This window comes from Bos javanicus, chromosome 22 (assembly GCF_032452875.1).
Source record: "Bos javanicus breed banteng chromosome 22, ARS-OSU_banteng_1.0, whole genome shotgun sequence".
Lineage (NCBI taxonomy): Eukaryota > Metazoa > Chordata > Mammalia > Artiodactyla > Bovidae > Bos > Bos javanicus.
In genome coordinates this window covers 60,470,449-60,487,983 of record NC_083889.1, presented here as the reverse complement: position 1 = coordinate 60,487,983, position 17,535 = coordinate 60,470,449, and the positions used below count along the sequence as shown (strand labels likewise).

The 17,535-nt window shown below is 51.0% G+C and overlaps 2 protein-coding genes across 3 annotated transcripts in view; one reads left to right on the top strand and one right to left on the bottom strand.

Annotated features, from left to right (window-relative positions):
* Window positions 1-12,868, bottom strand: part of TXNRD3 (thioredoxin reductase 3) — a 49,088-nt gene extending 36,220 nt beyond the window's left edge. Inside the window, exons 1-5 of the mRNA XM_061395660.1 lie at window positions 12,851-12,868; window positions 8,601-8,857; window positions 4,733-4,819; window positions 3,271-3,374; window positions 599-615 (exon numbers count right to left, since the gene is read on the bottom strand). Coding sequence (XP_061251644.1) covers window positions 599-615; window positions 3,271-3,374; window positions 4,733-4,819; window positions 8,601-8,857; window positions 12,851-12,868 — 483 coding nt within the window. The remainder of the gene's footprint in view (window positions 1-598; window positions 616-3,270; window positions 3,375-4,732; window positions 4,820-8,600; window positions 8,858-12,850) is intronic.
* Window positions 12,869-17,081: 4,213 nt separating this feature from the next.
* CHCHD6 (coiled-coil-helix-coiled-coil-helix domain containing 6) overlaps window positions 17,082-17,535 on the top strand; it is a 100,244-nt gene continuing 99,790 nt past the window's right edge. For both annotated transcript variants that reach the window (XM_061397318.1, XM_061397316.1), the window contains exon 1: window positions 17,082-17,259. In XM_061397318.1, coding sequence (XP_061253302.1) covers window positions 17,173-17,259 — 87 coding nt within the window. In that variant the 5' untranslated portion in view covers window positions 17,082-17,172. The remainder of the gene's footprint in view (window positions 17,260-17,535) is intronic.

Below are 17,535 nucleotides of genomic sequence, written 5' to 3'. Positions count from 1 at the left end.
GCTTGGCCCCTCTCAGGGGTCATCTCCTGACGCCTGGCTCAGCGTGCTTCAGCCACTGCCTGCTCCTTGTGTGGCAGACACACTCCTGCCTTAGGGTCTGTGCATTTTCTGTTTACTCAGCCTAGATGTTGCTCCTCATCCAGCAAATCTAACTTTCTCTAGGGGATGGTATGAGAGGGAGGCACCTGAGGTCCCCTCTCAGGCAGGCCAAGGTCAGTGCAGGTCTCCTGCTGACCCTTCATGCACAGCCCCTTGCAGATCCCTTCTCAGTGTCTCCCACCTTACTGTGGAATTGGCTTTATGTTGACAAATATGAGGGTAAGAAGGAGACAGGGCGCCCACAGCTTCAGCTTAGGTTTATCGTTCTCAGTACCCTTGTGCCAATTTAGTTATCTCCTTGGCCCTGAGGACGCCTCTAACTTTCAGTTCAGTCGCTCAGTCGTGCCCGACTCTTTGCGATCCCATGGACTGCAGCACACCAGGCTTCCCTCTAACCTTAGTTTTCAGAATTTAAGACTTCCACAGTCAAGATTTTTTATTTTTACAATAAACCTTGTGGCTGGGATGGGCTTACTACCGTGTCCCTTCCTGTCCTTACCTCCAGCTTCTCCTGGGCTAGAGGGTGAATCACCGACAGGAAGGATAGGGGTAGCTGGTGTTTTCCTCTGCTCCTGGCCTGACATCTAGTTAACCCATCAGAGCTTCACTGGTGGGCCTTTCAGAACTGTGACACCGTTTTTAGGAAACTGTGTTTCAATTAAGGTCGGAAAAGCACAGGCAGCTTAGCTCTGAATCTCAGCCCCATTGCTTCCTAGGCGGTGGCCTGAGACAACAGTCATAGGAGGAGATTAACGTCAGCTCCTACCTCAAAGGGCCATTGTGAATTTAGGTGAGTCAGTACCCTCGTGGCTCAGGGGATTCAGCAACTGCCAATGGCCGCCAGTGCAGGAGAAGGGAAGTGAAGTCGCTCAGTGGTGTCTGACTCTGCGACCCCGTGGACGGTAGCCTGCCAGGCTCCTCCGTCCTTGGGATTTTCCAGGCAATACTATTGGAGTGGGTTGCCGTTTCCTCCTCCAATACAGGAGATGCGGGTTCAATCCCTGGGGCAGGAAGATCCCTGGAGAGGACACAGTCCAGTGCTGCTGCCTGAAAATGCCCTGGACAGAGGAGCCTGGCGGGCTACCGTCCACGGGGTCGCCAAGAGTCAGACACGACTTAGCAACTAAACAAGAAATACACGTAAAGTGCTCAGGACAGCAGGTGGTACGTGCTCAGCACACAACCGGTACCGTGTGTGATATCTCATTATTCACTCCTCCCAGCAGCCCCAGAAAGGAGAGGGTATTGTCTCCAACGGGTGAGACAACTAAGGACGGAGATGGGAACAGGATCTTCCCAGAGTCACATGGATGTGGGGAGGCTCGTGAGACAGACTCTGTTCCCCATCATCTCTTGCTAGAATCAGCACTGCATTTCCCTTCAATTCCCTTTATTATGTAAGCCAGCTGAAGTTGTGGTTTCTGTTACTTGCAATAAAAAGCATGTTAACAACTAAAACTAGTTCAGGAATATGATGTTAGGTGCAGAAAAATCCATGACTCACAATTTCTTAATGGAGTGTATATATTTATATTTTTTTTTCCATAAAACACCCTCCTTTGTCCTTGTTAACTCTTCAGTCCTTAAATTCTATTCATCCAAAGATTACTGTGGCCAAATCTACTTTCTTTTGTCAGTATCTGTATACATACCCTTTTCTATCCTTTATTTTCAACATATATCTGTCTTTTTTTTCCATATATGTCTCCTTGGGCAGGAAATAGCCTGATTAATTATCTCTTATCCCTTGTGAGTTCTTAATTAATTGAAGTCAGAGTCAAGGAATCAGATGACAGAGACAAGAAGATATTGATACAGAAAGTAGATTAGTGGTTGCCTCGGGCTGGGCAGTAGGGAAGAAGAAAGGGAGGCTTGAGGGGTGGAAGCTAAGGGTTATAGGATCTTTTTTGAGAATAAAAATGTTCTAAAATTGTGGTGCTGGTGGGACTTCCCTGCTGGTGCAATGGTTAAGAATCTGCCTGCCAACGCAGAGGACACGGATTTGATCCCTGATCCGGGAAGATCCCACAGGCCACAGAGCAACGGAGCCGCTGGTCCTCAGGCGAAGCCACCACAAGGGAAGCCTGGGCACGCGACTAGAGAAACTGAGTGCAGCGAGGATGACCCAGTACAGCCGAGAAACAAAACAAAACTGTGGATGGATGCATAACTCCGTAAATATACTAAATGCCTGTGAGTTTCTACTTTAAATGGGTACATCGCATGGCATATGCATTATATCTTAAGTTGTTAAAGAAGATAGGAATAAATAAAACAAGAAAACAATTAGAAAACTAGAAAGAATGCTTAGAAGTTTGACATATACTGTTGTCAAACTCATTTATATATAAAATTTTTGCATATATATAAATAATAGAAAGGAAAATGAAGTGGCTCCGTCGTGTCTGACTCTTTGCAACCCCATGGACTGCAGCCTACCACACTTCTCCATCCATGGGATTTTCCAGGCAAGACTACTGGAGTGGGTTGCCATTTCCTTCTCCAGGGGATCTTCCCGACCCAGGGATCGAACCCAGTCTCCTGCATGGTAGGCAGACGCTTTACCATCTGAGCCACCAGGGAAGTCCCTATAAATAATAAAAGTATTGCATATATACAAATATTATATATCAGTTCAGTCGCTCAGTCGTCTCCGACTCTTTGCAAGCCCATGGACTGTAGCCCGCCAGGCTCCTATGTCCATGGGATTCTCCAGGCAGGAATACTGAAGTGGGTTGCCATTCCCTCCTCCAGGGGATCTTCCCGACCCAGTGATCAAACCCACGACTCTGATGTCTCCTGCCTTGCTGGGTGGGTTCTTTACCACTAGCGTGGCCGGGAAGCCCTGCAAAGAGGCCTTAATAAACAGAGCCAGGGAGGGCACGGTGGTGCATTCGCACAGGGGCCACCAGCTCGCCAGGAAAGAGGGAAGGGGTGGGGGCGGCTCCGGGGTCCCCTCTCATCGGCCGCAGAGCCTCCCGCCGAGAGCACGTGGCCTCCGGCCCCGGCCTGGGGATGACTCCGCGCGGAGGGCGAAGTCCGCTGCGGGGCGGCCTGTACAGCCGCCAACCTAGGGCCCCCACGGGAGATGCGCAGCCCCGGGGGTTCTCAGACAACCGGGCCGGGAAGGGCTCGGCTCAGACGCTGGAGCGAGCGGGGACTGGAGCCGACTGGCCGCCAGGCGGCAGTGGCCGCTCAGGAAGCGGGGCAGTGGGCGGCGCTTCCTCTCCAGCCACCTGGGCGCAGGTGCGTCCCCCCCGCCCGCGCCGGCGCACCTGGGCGCCCCGGGACCGCGGGGGCCGGGCCTCCGCGGGATGTCTCCCCGCTCAGCGGTCTTCTGCTCTTAAACAGGTCGAACCTGTCTCGAGTTCACTGAGAAAACAGGTTAAGAGCACGCTGTGTGAACCCTGGAGGGTTCCGCGGAGCAGCGGGGCCCGGTGGAGACGCCCCCATGATCTCAAATTTCCGGGTCCTGCGCCAGAAGGCTCGGGCACAGGCATCGTCGTCAGGAAGGACGGATAAAAAGTGTGCTGGGCTTGGCCTATACTGACCCGTTGAAACCCCACAACTGCTTCCGATTGTCTGAGCTACCTGGGTTACCCTCCTTTCACAGACAAGGAAACTGAGGCCCAGACAAGTCGTGACTAGCTGGAGCCCACATCTTAGTAGGTGCCCAACGGAGACTTTATCTTTTGGGTTCCAAAATCACTGCAGATGGTGACTGCAGCCATGAAATTAAAAAATGCTTGCTTCTTGGAAGAAAAGCTATGACTAACTAGGCAGTATATTAAAAAGCAGAGACATTACTTTGCCAACAAAGGTCCATCTAGTCAAAGTTATGGTTTTTCCAGTAATCATGTATGGATGTGAGAGTTGGACCATAAAGAAAGCTGAGCACTGAAGAATTGATGTTCTTTAACTGTGGTGTTGGAGAAGACTGTTGAGAGTCCCTGGGTTGGACTGCAAGGAGATCCAACCTATCCATCCTAAAGGGAATCAGTCCTGAATATTCACTGGAAGGACTGCTGCTGAAGCTGAAACTTCAATCCTCTGGCCACCTGATGCAAAGAACTGACTCTTTGGAAAAGACCCTGATGCTGGGAAAGATTAAAGGCAGGAAGAAAAGAGGACGACAGAGGATGAGATGGTTGGATGGCATCACCAACTCAACGGACATGAGTTTGAGTAAACTCCGGGAGTTGGTGATGGACAGGGGAGCCTGGTGTGCTGCAGTCCATGGGGTCACAAAGAGTCGGACACGCCTGAGCGACTGAACTGAACTGAAGGGAGATGCGACATGAAGTTGGTAGGGGGTGGGGCTGAGGAGAGGAAGAGACAGTGAGCTGAGGGGCGAAAAGGCCGGAGAAGGATGCCTCCGGGGCAGCGTGGAACACTCCACAGCCCGTGGCTGCAGGGGACCCACATGACACGGCCCCTCTCCCCAGAGGCCTGGGCAGGGAGGCGCCACGCCCTCTGGGAGCTGGGCCCAAGACCCACAGCCTAGTAAGCAGCTTTGGATCACGGTGCCATCAGCCCAAACTCTGACAGGGTCTCAGGGCCCTTGCACAGACCAGTTTGTAATGCTACACTTGTGTGATTTTCCGATTAATGTCAGCATGCCCCGTCCCCAGACCGCAAGTCCCAGGAACTCTGGGAGCAGGCCTTGGGGTCAGCACTGAGTGGGTGCTGGCCCTGTGGCTGACTCTCAGGGAAGGTAGGGCTGGAGCCAGAGAACAGAAGGTTCACGGTGGCAAGGGTGCAGGGTGGGGGCCTGGGGCTGCGGTTTTCATCTTGTCTCGCCCGTGCCTGTCTCAGGCCATGACTCTCTCCTTGGACACACCTGTGTCCTTTAGCTCAAGGGAGCTGGAGGGCTGCTTGGTGGTTGTAGACGGTGTCCAGAGGACAAGAGTGAGTTACTGACTGTGGCTCTGAGACTACTCCCTTAGCTGCTTTCCTGCTGTGAAATATCCAAGTGCAGCCCCCGGCTTCCCTGGAAGGGCTGGCTCAGGGACATAACCCGAAGGGGACTGAGCTGGCTGTGTTTTGGGGGGCGGAGTGCTGTCATTCACCGCTCTTTCTCTTGTCCTCCCAAGGACTGGTCATTGTGGCCTCATAAAACTAGAGCCAGCACGTTGGCCCCTGATTTGGTTCCTATTCTCTTGCACGAATGACCTCACCTAAAATAATTCATTTTGCTCCTCAACCATAGAGGTGTCGTATCTGCGGGTTGAAGATGCAGAGTAATAGTCATTGGTAAAGTGGCTGCTTTCTGCAAGTTCCAGTATCTAAACTGAATGACCAGCAACTTTGATTATTAGAATCCTGGTTGTTTTATTTCTGTATTTTCTTATTTTGCAGAATTATTTGTGCTTCTTGACTTTAAACTGTGATGAGTGAGAATTTTCCGAGAGGAGGGGTGGGTGTGCTTCTTGCCTTTCTTTCTCCTTTTTTTAAACAGTGACAGCCCCTAGGTAGGTAGGCGCTTGTGCTCAGTCGTGTCCGACTCTTCTGCGACCCTTTGGACTGTATCCCATCAGGCTCCTCTGTCCATGGGACTTTTTTCAGGCAAGAATACTGGAGCAGGTTGCCATTTCCTTCTCCAGGGGATCTTCCCTTTCTGGGGATGGAACCTGCATCCCCTGTGGCTCCTGCATCGCAGGCAGATTCTTTACTGATGAGCCATCGGGGAAGCCCCCAAATGTGACAAATGGGTAGGTAGGGACAAGAATTAGTGCCTAAATAAAATCAACCAACAGTAATGCGTACATACTACTGCTCTGTGATTCTGACAGATGGTAGTAATGGGCAGCAAACCTGTAGAATAGAAAGCCTATAAAACAGGCCTCAGAGCACCATTCTTTTGTCAAGTTGTGATGAAGGATACAGATTCAGGGCAGGAACTCAACCAGCCAGAGAGTGTGCGTGACTTTCTTAGGTCTGGCAGACAAGATGTTTATAACACACACGAGAGTGCCATTCTAAGTTGCAGAGACATCAAGCCTGGGCTGGGAGGGGGGTTTTCTCCATTTACAAAGCCCATGAATCTGGCACTATACTGGATTTATCCCAGTCTCAGAGAAGCAAAGGGACCCCCCAGTGGCTCAGCAGGTAAAGAATTCACCTGCAGTGCAGGATACACAGGACACGCGGGTTCGATCTCTGGGTCTGGAAGATCCCCTGGAGGAGGAAATGGCAACCCACTTGCACATTCTTGCCTGAAAAATCCCATGGAGAGAGGAGCCTGGTGGGCTGCAATCCAAAGGCTTGTAAAGAGCTGGACACGACTGAGCCTCAGAGAAAGAAAAGACATGGAGCCTGAATCTTATGAAATCCAGAAAGGGGAGGACTCAGGAGTCCAAGGAGTGGCATTTCAGGGCTCGTCCTGCGGGAGTAGGGCTGGGGCTACAAGTTTCCTTTCATCCCACCAAGAAGCTCTGGGCTAACCCCACCCATCCACTTTCAAGTCCCTGGATGGCTGAGAACGACCAGCCATGAACAAGCAGCGGCCCACGGGAGCCTCCTGGGTCATGCCCTTGCTTGCCTGGCGCGTGCACCTGTGCCATGCTGGGTTCCCTTTTGTGGCCACTTATGCCATCTGGTCTCATTTTCTTGGCTCAACCCTTGGGCTTTAGAAGAATTTCCACAGATCCTGGCTTTCTCCTTCCCTCTTTCCCCACCTAGGGAGGACAAGGACACCTCCACCTAGCTTTGACTCCCAAGCACCCACCAACCAATTCCTTTGTGGAGTCACCTAGCCAGCCTGCAAACCAGGGGGCAGTGGGAAGGGGTGCCTGGGAGGGGGAAGAGGAAGAAAGGGGGGTGACAGGCAAGGGTCTGCAGCTTGAGGGCGGACCCCATTCCCACCAGACAGCTGACCGTCTGATCACTGTCCCTTCTGGCACCAACGCCACTAACGGCTCAGACCTACTCGCACACCTGTGAGATGATGCAAGACTCTGAGTGTGAGTAACAAGAAAGCCCTTCCAGCATGTTCTCTAAAGAGTAACACAACAAAACAGCGAGGGAGGAAATTTTATAGAGAAAGCAGGACAGGGACTCTGAATGTAATTAATGGCTTCAGACAGATGCACAAGTGTATAGCCTTTGTTAAAACAACAACAAAAAGAAACAAAACCAAAGAAGGTCAAAAACTTGATTGCTAAGTTAGGGAAAACCAAAAGTCAAAAATGGAATATTCACATTCTAGGAAAACTAAGCAAGGAATTATCATAAAAGGACAAAGAAGTAGAAAGCATGAAATAAAAGTCAAGGGACACGAAGGATACATCAAAAATATTGTAAAAGCCATCACACAGGAGGTCTGGAAAGAGAGAAAAGGGAGATGTTCCACGAAATGACGGAGGACATTCCCCCCAAGCTGAAGAAATGCAAGAATGCTGAGAATGAGGGCCCCTCAAGGGGTCAAAGCAGCAACAAATGGCATCTTCAACATTCTCTACCCTGGTGGCTCAGATGTAAAAGTGTCTGCCTACAATGTGGGAGACCGGGGTTCGACCCCTGGGTTGGGAAGATCCCCCTGGAGAAGGAAATGGCAACCCACTCCAGTACTCCTGCCTGGAAAGTCCCATGGATGGATGGAGGAGCCTGGTGGGCTGTGGTCCACGGTCCCAAAGAGTCGGACACGACTAAGAGACTTCACGTGCACTTTCAAAGTTCTCAGTGGAAATCAGCTGGAATCTATAACTTCATATGAAGTCTAACTATTACGATGCTACCATTCGTTGTGATGGCAAAATAAAGACATTTCCAGGCATGCAAGAAGCCAAATATTTAAGGCCCACAGACATTCTCTAAAAACACACAATTGCTGGGCAATGAGCTCTACAGAAGAGAAACGACGGGGTGCAACAGTGATCGGGTAAAACAGTTAAAGCTTTTTTTTTTAACGTATAAATGAGTGTTGGGACTTCCCTGGTGGTCCAATGGCTAAGAGTCCATGCTCCTAATGCAGGGGGCCCGGGTTCGATCCCTGATCAGGAACTAGGCCCCACATGCTGCAGTGAGACCCAAGACCTGGTGCAGCTAAAGAAATAAGTACAATAAATACTTAAAAACCAGAGTCAATGAGTGTTGGTTGGTTAAAGTGAGGTATTTTAAATGACAGGAGAAGGCAATGGCACCCCGCTATAGTACTCTTGCCTGGAGAATCCCATGGACGGAGGAGCCTGGTAGGCTGCAGTTCATGGGGTCACGAAGAGTCAGACACGACTGAGTGACTTCACTTTCACTTTTCACTTTCATGCATTGGAGAAGGAAATGGCAACCCACTCCAGTGTTCTTGCCTGGAGAATCCCAGGGACAGGGGAGCCTGGTGGGCTGCCATCTACGGGGTCGCAGAGTCGGACACGACTGAAGCGACTCAGCAGCAGCAGCATTTTAAATGACAACGGGATACACCACTTGGAACACTGACAGTGTCCTCAGACTCTGGACAGTCGTGCCCTGTCCCGGGTGAGCATCCAAAAGGAGTGTGTGGGCACCTCTTCCAAAAGATGGGTGCTGGGCTGTGCGTGTAGCCCAGCAATATCCACACCCCGGGACGACGCAAACGCTCGTGACACAGCTGCAGAAGGAGCGTCTGCACGCACGCGGCCAGCAGCAGCGCCTCGCACTTCTGTGCGCAGGAGTCGCAGGGGCTGACGCTGAGCGGAACGAGCCAGACACGAGGGGAAGATGCGGACGCAGACGTGTGGGCTGAGAGACTCTGGGCACCGTGGTGTTGGCGGGCCCTGTTCACCTGTGGTGGGAGTGAGGGCGGCGTCACGGAAGCTCAACGAGACCTGGTGGTGTTCTGTGTTGCCCTGCGTCCTGTTGGCAGGGACGTGTTCACCTTGAGAAATCCACCAAGCTGTGCACCTAAGATGTGGGCGTGTAAAGTATGTGTGTTACACTTTAATGAAAAAAATAGCATAATCACGGAACACAAATCCTAGAGAACTCGTATATGGAGCGGACAACTGAGTTGTCTGACTTGTTGGGGTGACTTAACTACAGATAGTGGTTTCTAAATGTAACCTTAAGTAGCACTCTTAAAGGGTGAGAAGATTAAGAAAATTCAGTTGGTATAACAAAATGTAAGGAAGGGGAGAAAAATCAAGAAGTATAACACACACAAAACCAAACCCAAAGGAAGGAACAAACAATTCTAACAATGTCAGTCATCATATTAGGTGTGAATGGGTTACCTGAATTAATTAACAGAAAAAAACCTGGTTGGATAAAAGTAAAAACTATATGACGTAAATATCTAAAAGAAATAATCCAGCAAAAATGAACGTGAAGGAAAGAAATGCTAATAAAACAAAAAAGAGGGTAGTTCTAAATTCAGATGAGATAGAATCAAGGCCAAAGCGTTTAATAGAAAAAGAAAGAGGTATGTCATGCTGAACACAGGGTAACCGATGATCATTTTACTGCATTTAAAGCTCCACTTGTAAATATACAGAGCCAGAGCATGGCAGAACCACAAATAGAAGAAAAACCAGATCCTCAATGTCTTAGTGTGCAATTGTGACAAAAGTCTCATAGAAAAAAGTAAGTAAAAGAGGATTTGAATAAAACAAGTAATGAGCTTAATCTAACCACCCTTCTACTCAACTGACAGAGATTAAATATTCTTTTAACCACAAATGGAATATTCTTAAAAACTGACCTGTGCAATGACATAAGGGAAATCTTATTCAGCTGCAAAAGCTGCTATTATTTAGGCTGATTGAAATGCAATAGAAATAGAAATTAACAATACATCTTAATAGCTCGTGATTAAAGCAAAAATTAAAATATATAATGTGTGAACTATTTATGTCTAAATGATCACAGACATACCATATCACAGAATCTTTTTCTGCAATAGCAGTACTCAAAGGAATAGGTGGGCCTTATATGCATTTATTAGAAAAGATCGAAAATAAAGGAAATAAACTTTCAAATCAAGAAACTACTTAAAAACCATTAAAAAATCCAAAAAAGTAGGAGAAGGCAATGGCAACCCACTGCAGTACTCTTGCCTAGAAAATGGACGGAGGAAATGAAAATGCTCCTCCTGCCATGGACGGAGGAGCCTTGTAGGCTGCAGTCCATGGGGTCGCTAAGAGTCGAACACGACTGAGCGACTTCACTTAAAAGAAAAAAAAAGAAGGAAAAAATCCAAAAAAGTAGAATGATGTAATTAAAACTAAAGTAGAAATGACTGAGATACAAACAAGAGAATGCATCTGATCCACGAAATAGTTGTTTCGAGAGACGAAGAGATGAAAGAGAACAGCTCAGGAAAATAAAGCTGTATGCCAATCCCCTCCATAAACACACACGCAGAACACCTAACGAGCGTGTCACACAGAACAGAGGCCCGAGGGTCGCATGGACGACGGGGTGCCTTCCACACAGCACTCTGCCTTCCCCGCGTCCCAGCGTGCTTCCCCGGCCCTGCCTGCTTCTCCCTCTTCTCTCCCCAGCAATTGTGTACGTGTGTGTGCCAAGTCGCTGGAGTCGTGTCTGACTCTTTGCAACCCCATGCACTGTTGCCTGCCAGGCTCCTCTGTCCACGGGGTTCTCCAGGCAAGAATACTGGCATGGGTTGTCCTGTCCTTCTCCAGGGAATCTTCCCAACCCAGGGATCGAACCCAAGTCTCTTACATCTCCTGCATTGGCAGGTGGATTCCTTACCACTATAATTGTGTATATATCTATTTATTTTTTTACGGTTTTGTGAGTCTCTTGGTCTTGCTCTCTAATTTGTCTTTTCTTTAGTTTCACATTTTTTGTTTCTTTGTGTCTAGATGTTTCTGTGAAAGCGTGCTTTTTCCACTTATGTTTTTAACTTTTTTTTCTCTATTTCTTTCTCTTCATTAAAAATATCAAAATATGTAGATATTATGTTTTTATTAACAGAATGTGTTATGTGTTCTTAATTTTAAATTATGATGAACAGAACATTGTTACAGTGTCATAGTTTAAATTTAATTGAGTTTTTATTTTTTTTAATTAGCAAATTCTGGACTTCCCTGGTGGTCCAGTGGTTAAGACTCTGTGATTCCGATGCTGGGGGTGTTGGTTTGATCCCTGACCCGGGAACTAAGATCCCACATGCCTTGAGGCATGGCCAAAAACAACAGTTTAGCAAATTCACCTCAGCAGTATATTAAGAGCCATCCCAGGAATGCAAGTAGGTGTCAACTTTAGAAAAAACTCTACCAGTTTAAGTCACTGCTTTTCTAGAGTACAAGAGAAACCACGTAATTATTGTCATAGAGAACAAAAACACTATTGAAAATGCTCAACATATGTACTTTTATGATAAAAAAAAAAAACAAAATTTCTAGCAAATTAGGTTCTTTCTTAATATGATGAGAGGCACTGAAACTCTACAGTAATTGTCACCACTTGGTAATGAAATAGAGTCACTATCATTGCTTTTTATTGGAGATTCTAGCCAGTATGAGGGAAAAATGTCATTAATACTGGAAAAAAGAACAAAACTGAGATTATCTGCAGACCATATGATCATCTACCTAGAAAAATCTCAAGAGAATCAATTGGCAAAGCAATAAGAGTTTAGCAGTGCAGCCAGATATAAGATCAGCATAGAAAAGTCAATAGCTTAATTACATACTAGCAAAAACCAATTAGAAAATGAAATGAAAAATGAACTCATTCTTAAGAGAAACAAATTCCATAAAATATCTAGAGGGAAATCTCATAAAAATGTCTAAATACTAAATAAAGAAACCTACCAAAGTTTACTGAATGGCCTTCAAGAAGCATTAGCTATATCAGGCCCCCCATAAATCAATCTATAAATCCAACACACCCGCAGCTGAAAGCTCAGGAAGACTGGTAATGATATATAACAAGATGGTTTCTTTCCCTCAAGAAAATTTAAAAGGTAAAACAGTCAGGGGAGTTTCCTTGTGAGACATTCAAAATACTTGATGAAGTTATAGCAGTTAAATCAGTGGTGAGTTGCTATAAAAATAGCTGAAGAATAGAGAAACAAATCTAGATATGTACTGTGTACATGTGGACAATAGTTTACCATGAAGCTGGCTTTTTAAATTCAGTGGCAAAACAATGCAATCTTCAATAAAGGATAAGAGCTATATAAAAATCTATGTAATTGGTGGAGATCTATATGAAAACAGTCTATCCGGCATAATGTGTGCTAAGTCACTTCAGTCGTGTCTGACTCTTTGCAACCGCCAGGCTCCTCTGTCCACGGGATTCTCCAGCCAAGAATACTGGAGTGGGCTGCAGTGCCCTCCTCCAGGGCATGTTCCCAACCCAGGGATCAAACCTGTGTCTCTCAGGTCTCCTGCCTTGGCAGGCAGGTTCTTTACCACTATCGCCACCTGGGAAGCCCAAAAGAATATCAACAACCAGCATGCAAATAAAAAGATGTTTAACTTTAGATATAGTAATAGTCAGGGAATTGCAACTAAAATTAAAAGAAAACTTTCTTCTCTCTCACGCTGGTGGAAACCCAGGAAGCCTATCTTGCAGCAAACACAAGGCTTCCACTTGGAAGGTGTTTTTGTTTAGCTTGGCTGAGAAGGGTGCTAGAGATGATGGGAGGAAAGGGAACGGTCCCCAGTCACTTTCTGGTGTGGCCCCAGCTCTGTGTGGGACCTTGAATGCAGAGAAGGCACAGGCAGCTCTGATGGAGACCCCTTTGGCTACTCAGACCCCACCCGACACTCCCAGGTGGGCACCTCCTTCCCTTGCTAATAGGTACAGAAGGCTGGAAAACCATTGTGCCAAGCAGGCAGCCAGAATGACCACTAGCTCTAGGAGGAATCGTGTCAACTTGTAGCTCTTATTACAGTGCAGTGTCGTTTCCTTAGTTTGTGCATACATTTGAATGAATTCATAGAACCCTGTTAAGAGTCCCGTGATGGGGAGGGGGTGCAGCTGCAGGCGGTGGAAGTGGGGCAGCCAGTGCCAGGATGGTCTCCCATCAGGTCTGAGAGTTGGGGCTGCAGCCCCTTCTCCCCTTTCCCAGGCCCACACCCTTTGCTGGGCCTTCATCCCAGATCCCAAGCCTCACACCCAAGGGCCAGGCAGACCACACTCCAAGGAAGGCGCTGCAGCCGGTGGAGCCTTAGAAAGGGCTTCATCCTCTGAGATGTTTGGACCATAGTTCAAATTCTGTCTCTGCGATCTCATAGCCATGTCCCCTCTCTGAGCCCCACCTCCGGAGGTTTCTCTGGATGATGGATAGTGTAAGCATAGACAGATAGATAGTGAAGTCGCTCAGTCGTGTCCAACTCTTTGTGACCTCATGGACAGTAGCCAATAGGCTCCTCCGTCCATGGGATTTTCCAGGCAAGAATACTGGAGTGGGTTGCCATTTCCTTCTCCAGGGGATCTTCCCGACCCAAGGATCGAACCCAGGTCTCCTGCATTGTAGGCAGATGCTTTACCATCTGAGCCACCCAGTAAGTCCAGTAACAATAACTAGTGATAATTGAATGTTTCCTTTTGCCAGCTGTTGTTCTGGGTCCCTGTGCTGCCGCGTATCAACTCAGCCAATCCCACATCACCGCTACATGTACCTACTGTGCTTATGCCTGTTTTACAGATGGGGACACTGAGGCAGAGGGCAGCGAAGGAACTTGGTGAAGCCACCACTTGGGCAGCACAGCTGGGACCGAAATGAAAGTCTATCCTCTCAATTACTCAGATTCTTGCCTCTCTGAACCTGGAGCGGTTGGCTCACCAGCAGGGGAGCCTAGTCAGTCAGTCGGTCAGTGGGTCAGTGACTCAGCCAGCCAGGGCCCATTCCTGAGCACGCGGTCCGTCCCAGGGCCTGTGCCAGGTGCTAGGAACTCCGGAATGAATGAAGCCGACACAGTCTCTCGGCTTTGAAGCTTCTGTCTTGGGAGCTGTGTGGGCGGTATTGCCTGGAGATCAACCATAAACAACTAACAGGCAGCAACGATCCAGAGAGCGATCTTATCAGGAGGGAAGAAAATACAGCAGTGTGAGGTGAGAGGCAGGGGGTGGGGGCGCGACATTCCGGGGGAGCCGCCGAGGCAGGTCCGGTTGGGCGGCCCCCGAGGCCGTGCCCGGGCTGCTCCGCGAGCTTGGGCCTGGCTGTGCCCGCCCGACGTGGAGCCTCTGCCCGGAGCGGTGCCAGAGTCTGTGCTGGAGAGACGCGAAGCCCAGCTCAGGTTACAGCTTGGGCGGTTGGGGCACGCGCACATGTGCAACTGCGCGTGCACGTCGGTACCTGCAGCGTGTACCCGCACGCGCGCTCGTGTGCGCTGGGGCGTCTAAGGAGGGACCGCTTCGCGAAGAGGCAGCCATCAGCAGACCGGTTCCGCTCCGCCGACCCCGCCGCAGCCAGTGGCACACGCGCCTTCGCTGAACCAAGCCCCTCTCTTCCCACTGAGCTCGCGGTCCCCCGGCCCCCGCGGCCACGTGCTGCAAGCTGGCCCTGGGAGAACCGCGACAGGGGCTGCCCGTCCTGGGGCCGCGCTGGGGCGCAGGCTCTCGGCTCCCGAGTGCCTCTCTGGCCGGTTCTTCCCCGGAAGCATCCTTTTCTGAGGCCGAAGTTTCAGCGAAAAAGAACCTGGCGGTGGGGGTGGGGGGGTGGGGGAGGCAGGTCCCACCTGGAGGCTTGCTCCCCAGCGACACTTCCTGGATGTCGGGAGAGCCTGCAGGGGACCCGCAGGGGTGGAGAGGCCTCCTGATGTTGGCGGCTGGTTCCATCAGACCCCGGGAGTGATTGGCTGGTCAAAGCCGCCCAGGCCACCCTGCCCCTCTGCCAGGGCCTGGTCCTGGCTGGGGTGACCAGTGCCACTCCAGGAGAGACTGGCTTCTGGGAATTCTGTTGCTAAGAGGGGCAGTGGCCTTCTGCAGCTGCTTCCTCCATCTGGGCCGAAGGAGGTGGGCACGGCAGGTGTGATGCTACTAGCCCAGGCCTGGCACCTCCACACCCAGACCACGGGGAGAGACGTCCAACCTGCCAGGCAGGCAGAAGGGAAGCGCCTCCATCCTTCACCGACCCAGACTCTCAGCCCTGAGTCCTCCACGTGGGGAGCGCGTGCTCTGAGCAGGCACCCCACGGGAACTCCTACCTGAGTGTCATGCTAACGCCTATTTCTCCCCGGCTGGAGAGAGGAGGTTCCCCAACCACCAGTCTACCAGGAGGGGCAGTGGGGAGGCTGCTGCTGTCCCCCTCACATTCAGATGGTGGTGAAGGGCAGTTGGTGCTCTGGACGCTGACCAGGCTGTGCTTCGGGGATGGTTCTTGTCAACCATCTCCATGGCTACTGCAAAGATGTCCTCCACTGTGGGGTTGCAGAGAGCTTCACAAATTTGATGGCATCTCGGCTTTCTCCTGAAGTAGTCCGCCAATAAACAGCTTGCACCAGAATCCCCCACTCAGGCTCTGTTTATAGGAGAGAGACGGAGGATGGAAGGGATGCAGGGAGATTTGCTAATCAAAGTAATCTGAAGGAAACTGGCAGATGTCCCTGTTATTCTGGAGAATAAAAATCCTCTTAGGCTCCCCCCTGCCCGCCACCCGCTGCTTTCAACTCAGAGCGGCTCACTGTCTTTTCCACCCTCTCCTCCTCACCCCTGCCCTTCCAGGTTCCAAGAGGCTCCAAATGACCCTTACTATTTCATGGAGCAGTCAGGATGGGGGGTGTTGTGGTCCGACTGGGAGCTGGAAAAGAATTTCCAGACACAAGACAGAATGAAAGAGAAATAAAGTTTATTAGAGTGGGAGACACTGTTAAAACAATGGGTTGGCTCAAAGGCGAGCCAACAGTTGAACGGGGGTCCTTGGTCCAATTTTATACCTAGGGTGCAAGGAGCGGGATAGGGGTCTTGCCAGTCATTTGCTGATTGGATGAGGCACGTATACTGGGTGAAGGAAGCTAAGCTAAGTCACTTCAGTCGTGTCCGACTCTGTGCGACCCCATAGACGGCAGCCCACCAGGCTCCCCTGTCCCTGGGATTCTCCAGGCAAGAACACTGGAGTGGGTTGCCATTTCCTTCTCCAATGCATGAAAGTGAAAAGTGAAAGTGAAGTCGCTCAGTCGTGTCCGACTCTTAGCGACCCCACGGACTGCAGCCTACCAGGCTCCTCCATCCATGGGATTTTCCAGGCAAGAGTACTGGAGTGGGGTGCCATTGCCTTCTCCCCGGGTGAGGGAAGAGTCAGGCAAATACCTTCTCCTTACCGGGGTAGAAGGGGACACAGGTTATACTGCTCAGGAGCACCTGAAATTCCTTAATGGCTACATGGGGGAGGGAAGGACTAAAAAGGGTCTTTTTCCGTTCCTGCGTTCCGAGATCCTCCTTGTGTGTGTGTGTGTTTTTAATCTGTTCTTTCCTCCTTGGGACACTGCAGGGGGTGCCCCAGTTCCAGATCCCAAACTCCACTTGGGGCGCACTTTGGCAGATCAATGTCAGCACTTCTCTGGTCACCGCGTCCATTACACCTGTGGCCCAGCTAGACAGGCGTGAACACGACGCTCTGGCACGTCGCGTATCTCCTGGACGCTGAGAACCGTTTCCCGTCCTCCTGCTGGCAAGGCCCTGGCCGCTCTCCTCCGGTCCGCTCTGCTCCCTCACGCTCTCCGAGCTGGGCCCTCGGCCTCCTTCTCCCGCCTCAGGGGCTTCGCACGAATTTCCTCCTCCACCGCCTCCTCCCCTGAGAGGAGCGTCCGCCAGGTCCAGCTTCTCTCCCGCATCGCGGCGTCGTCGTCTTCCTCAGCGCCGAGGAGCTCAGTCACAGGCCCTTTCGCTGCCTTTTCACCGCGAATCTGAGGGGGCTCCGCCCGCCCGGTGCGGCCTCCTTGGTGTCCTGGCCCCCTCGGCCCGGCCCCCTCGTTCAGCCATCCCGCCGCGCGCTGTCTGACCTCGGTCGCCGCGCCGCGTGCTCCGGGTCCGGCGGGAGGCGCCGGGAGACTACAGCCCCCACAATGCCCCGCGGCCCGCGCCGGGATTGGCTGGACTCCGAACGGCCGTCAATAGGACGCGGTTTTGTTGGCAGGTGGCGCCGGTCCCGTAAGCGCCGGCGCTCCTGAGCCGCCTCCCGCCATGGGCAGCGCCGAGAGCCGCGAGGGCCGCAGGGCGTCTTTCGGGATGGACGAGGAGGAGCGGGTCCGGGTGCTGCAGGGCATCCGGGTGAGCGGGCGGCCGGCGGGAGGGCGTGTGGAGGCGTGCCGTGTCTCGGCCGCGGGAGGACCGCGAGGGGGAGGGCGCCTCAGGCCTGGTCTCCTCCGGGAGACCGGATGGGCGGAGATGGGGGCGGGGCTTCGTTGCCCGACTGTCGCCCCGGATCCGCGTCCTCGCCGCCTTCGGACGACGATGCCTGTAAGAGGACCACAAGCTGCACCCCTTGAGTTCCCGAGCTGCGCTGCTGACCTGACTGACCGCCTCCCGTGCCAGCCCCTCCCGACG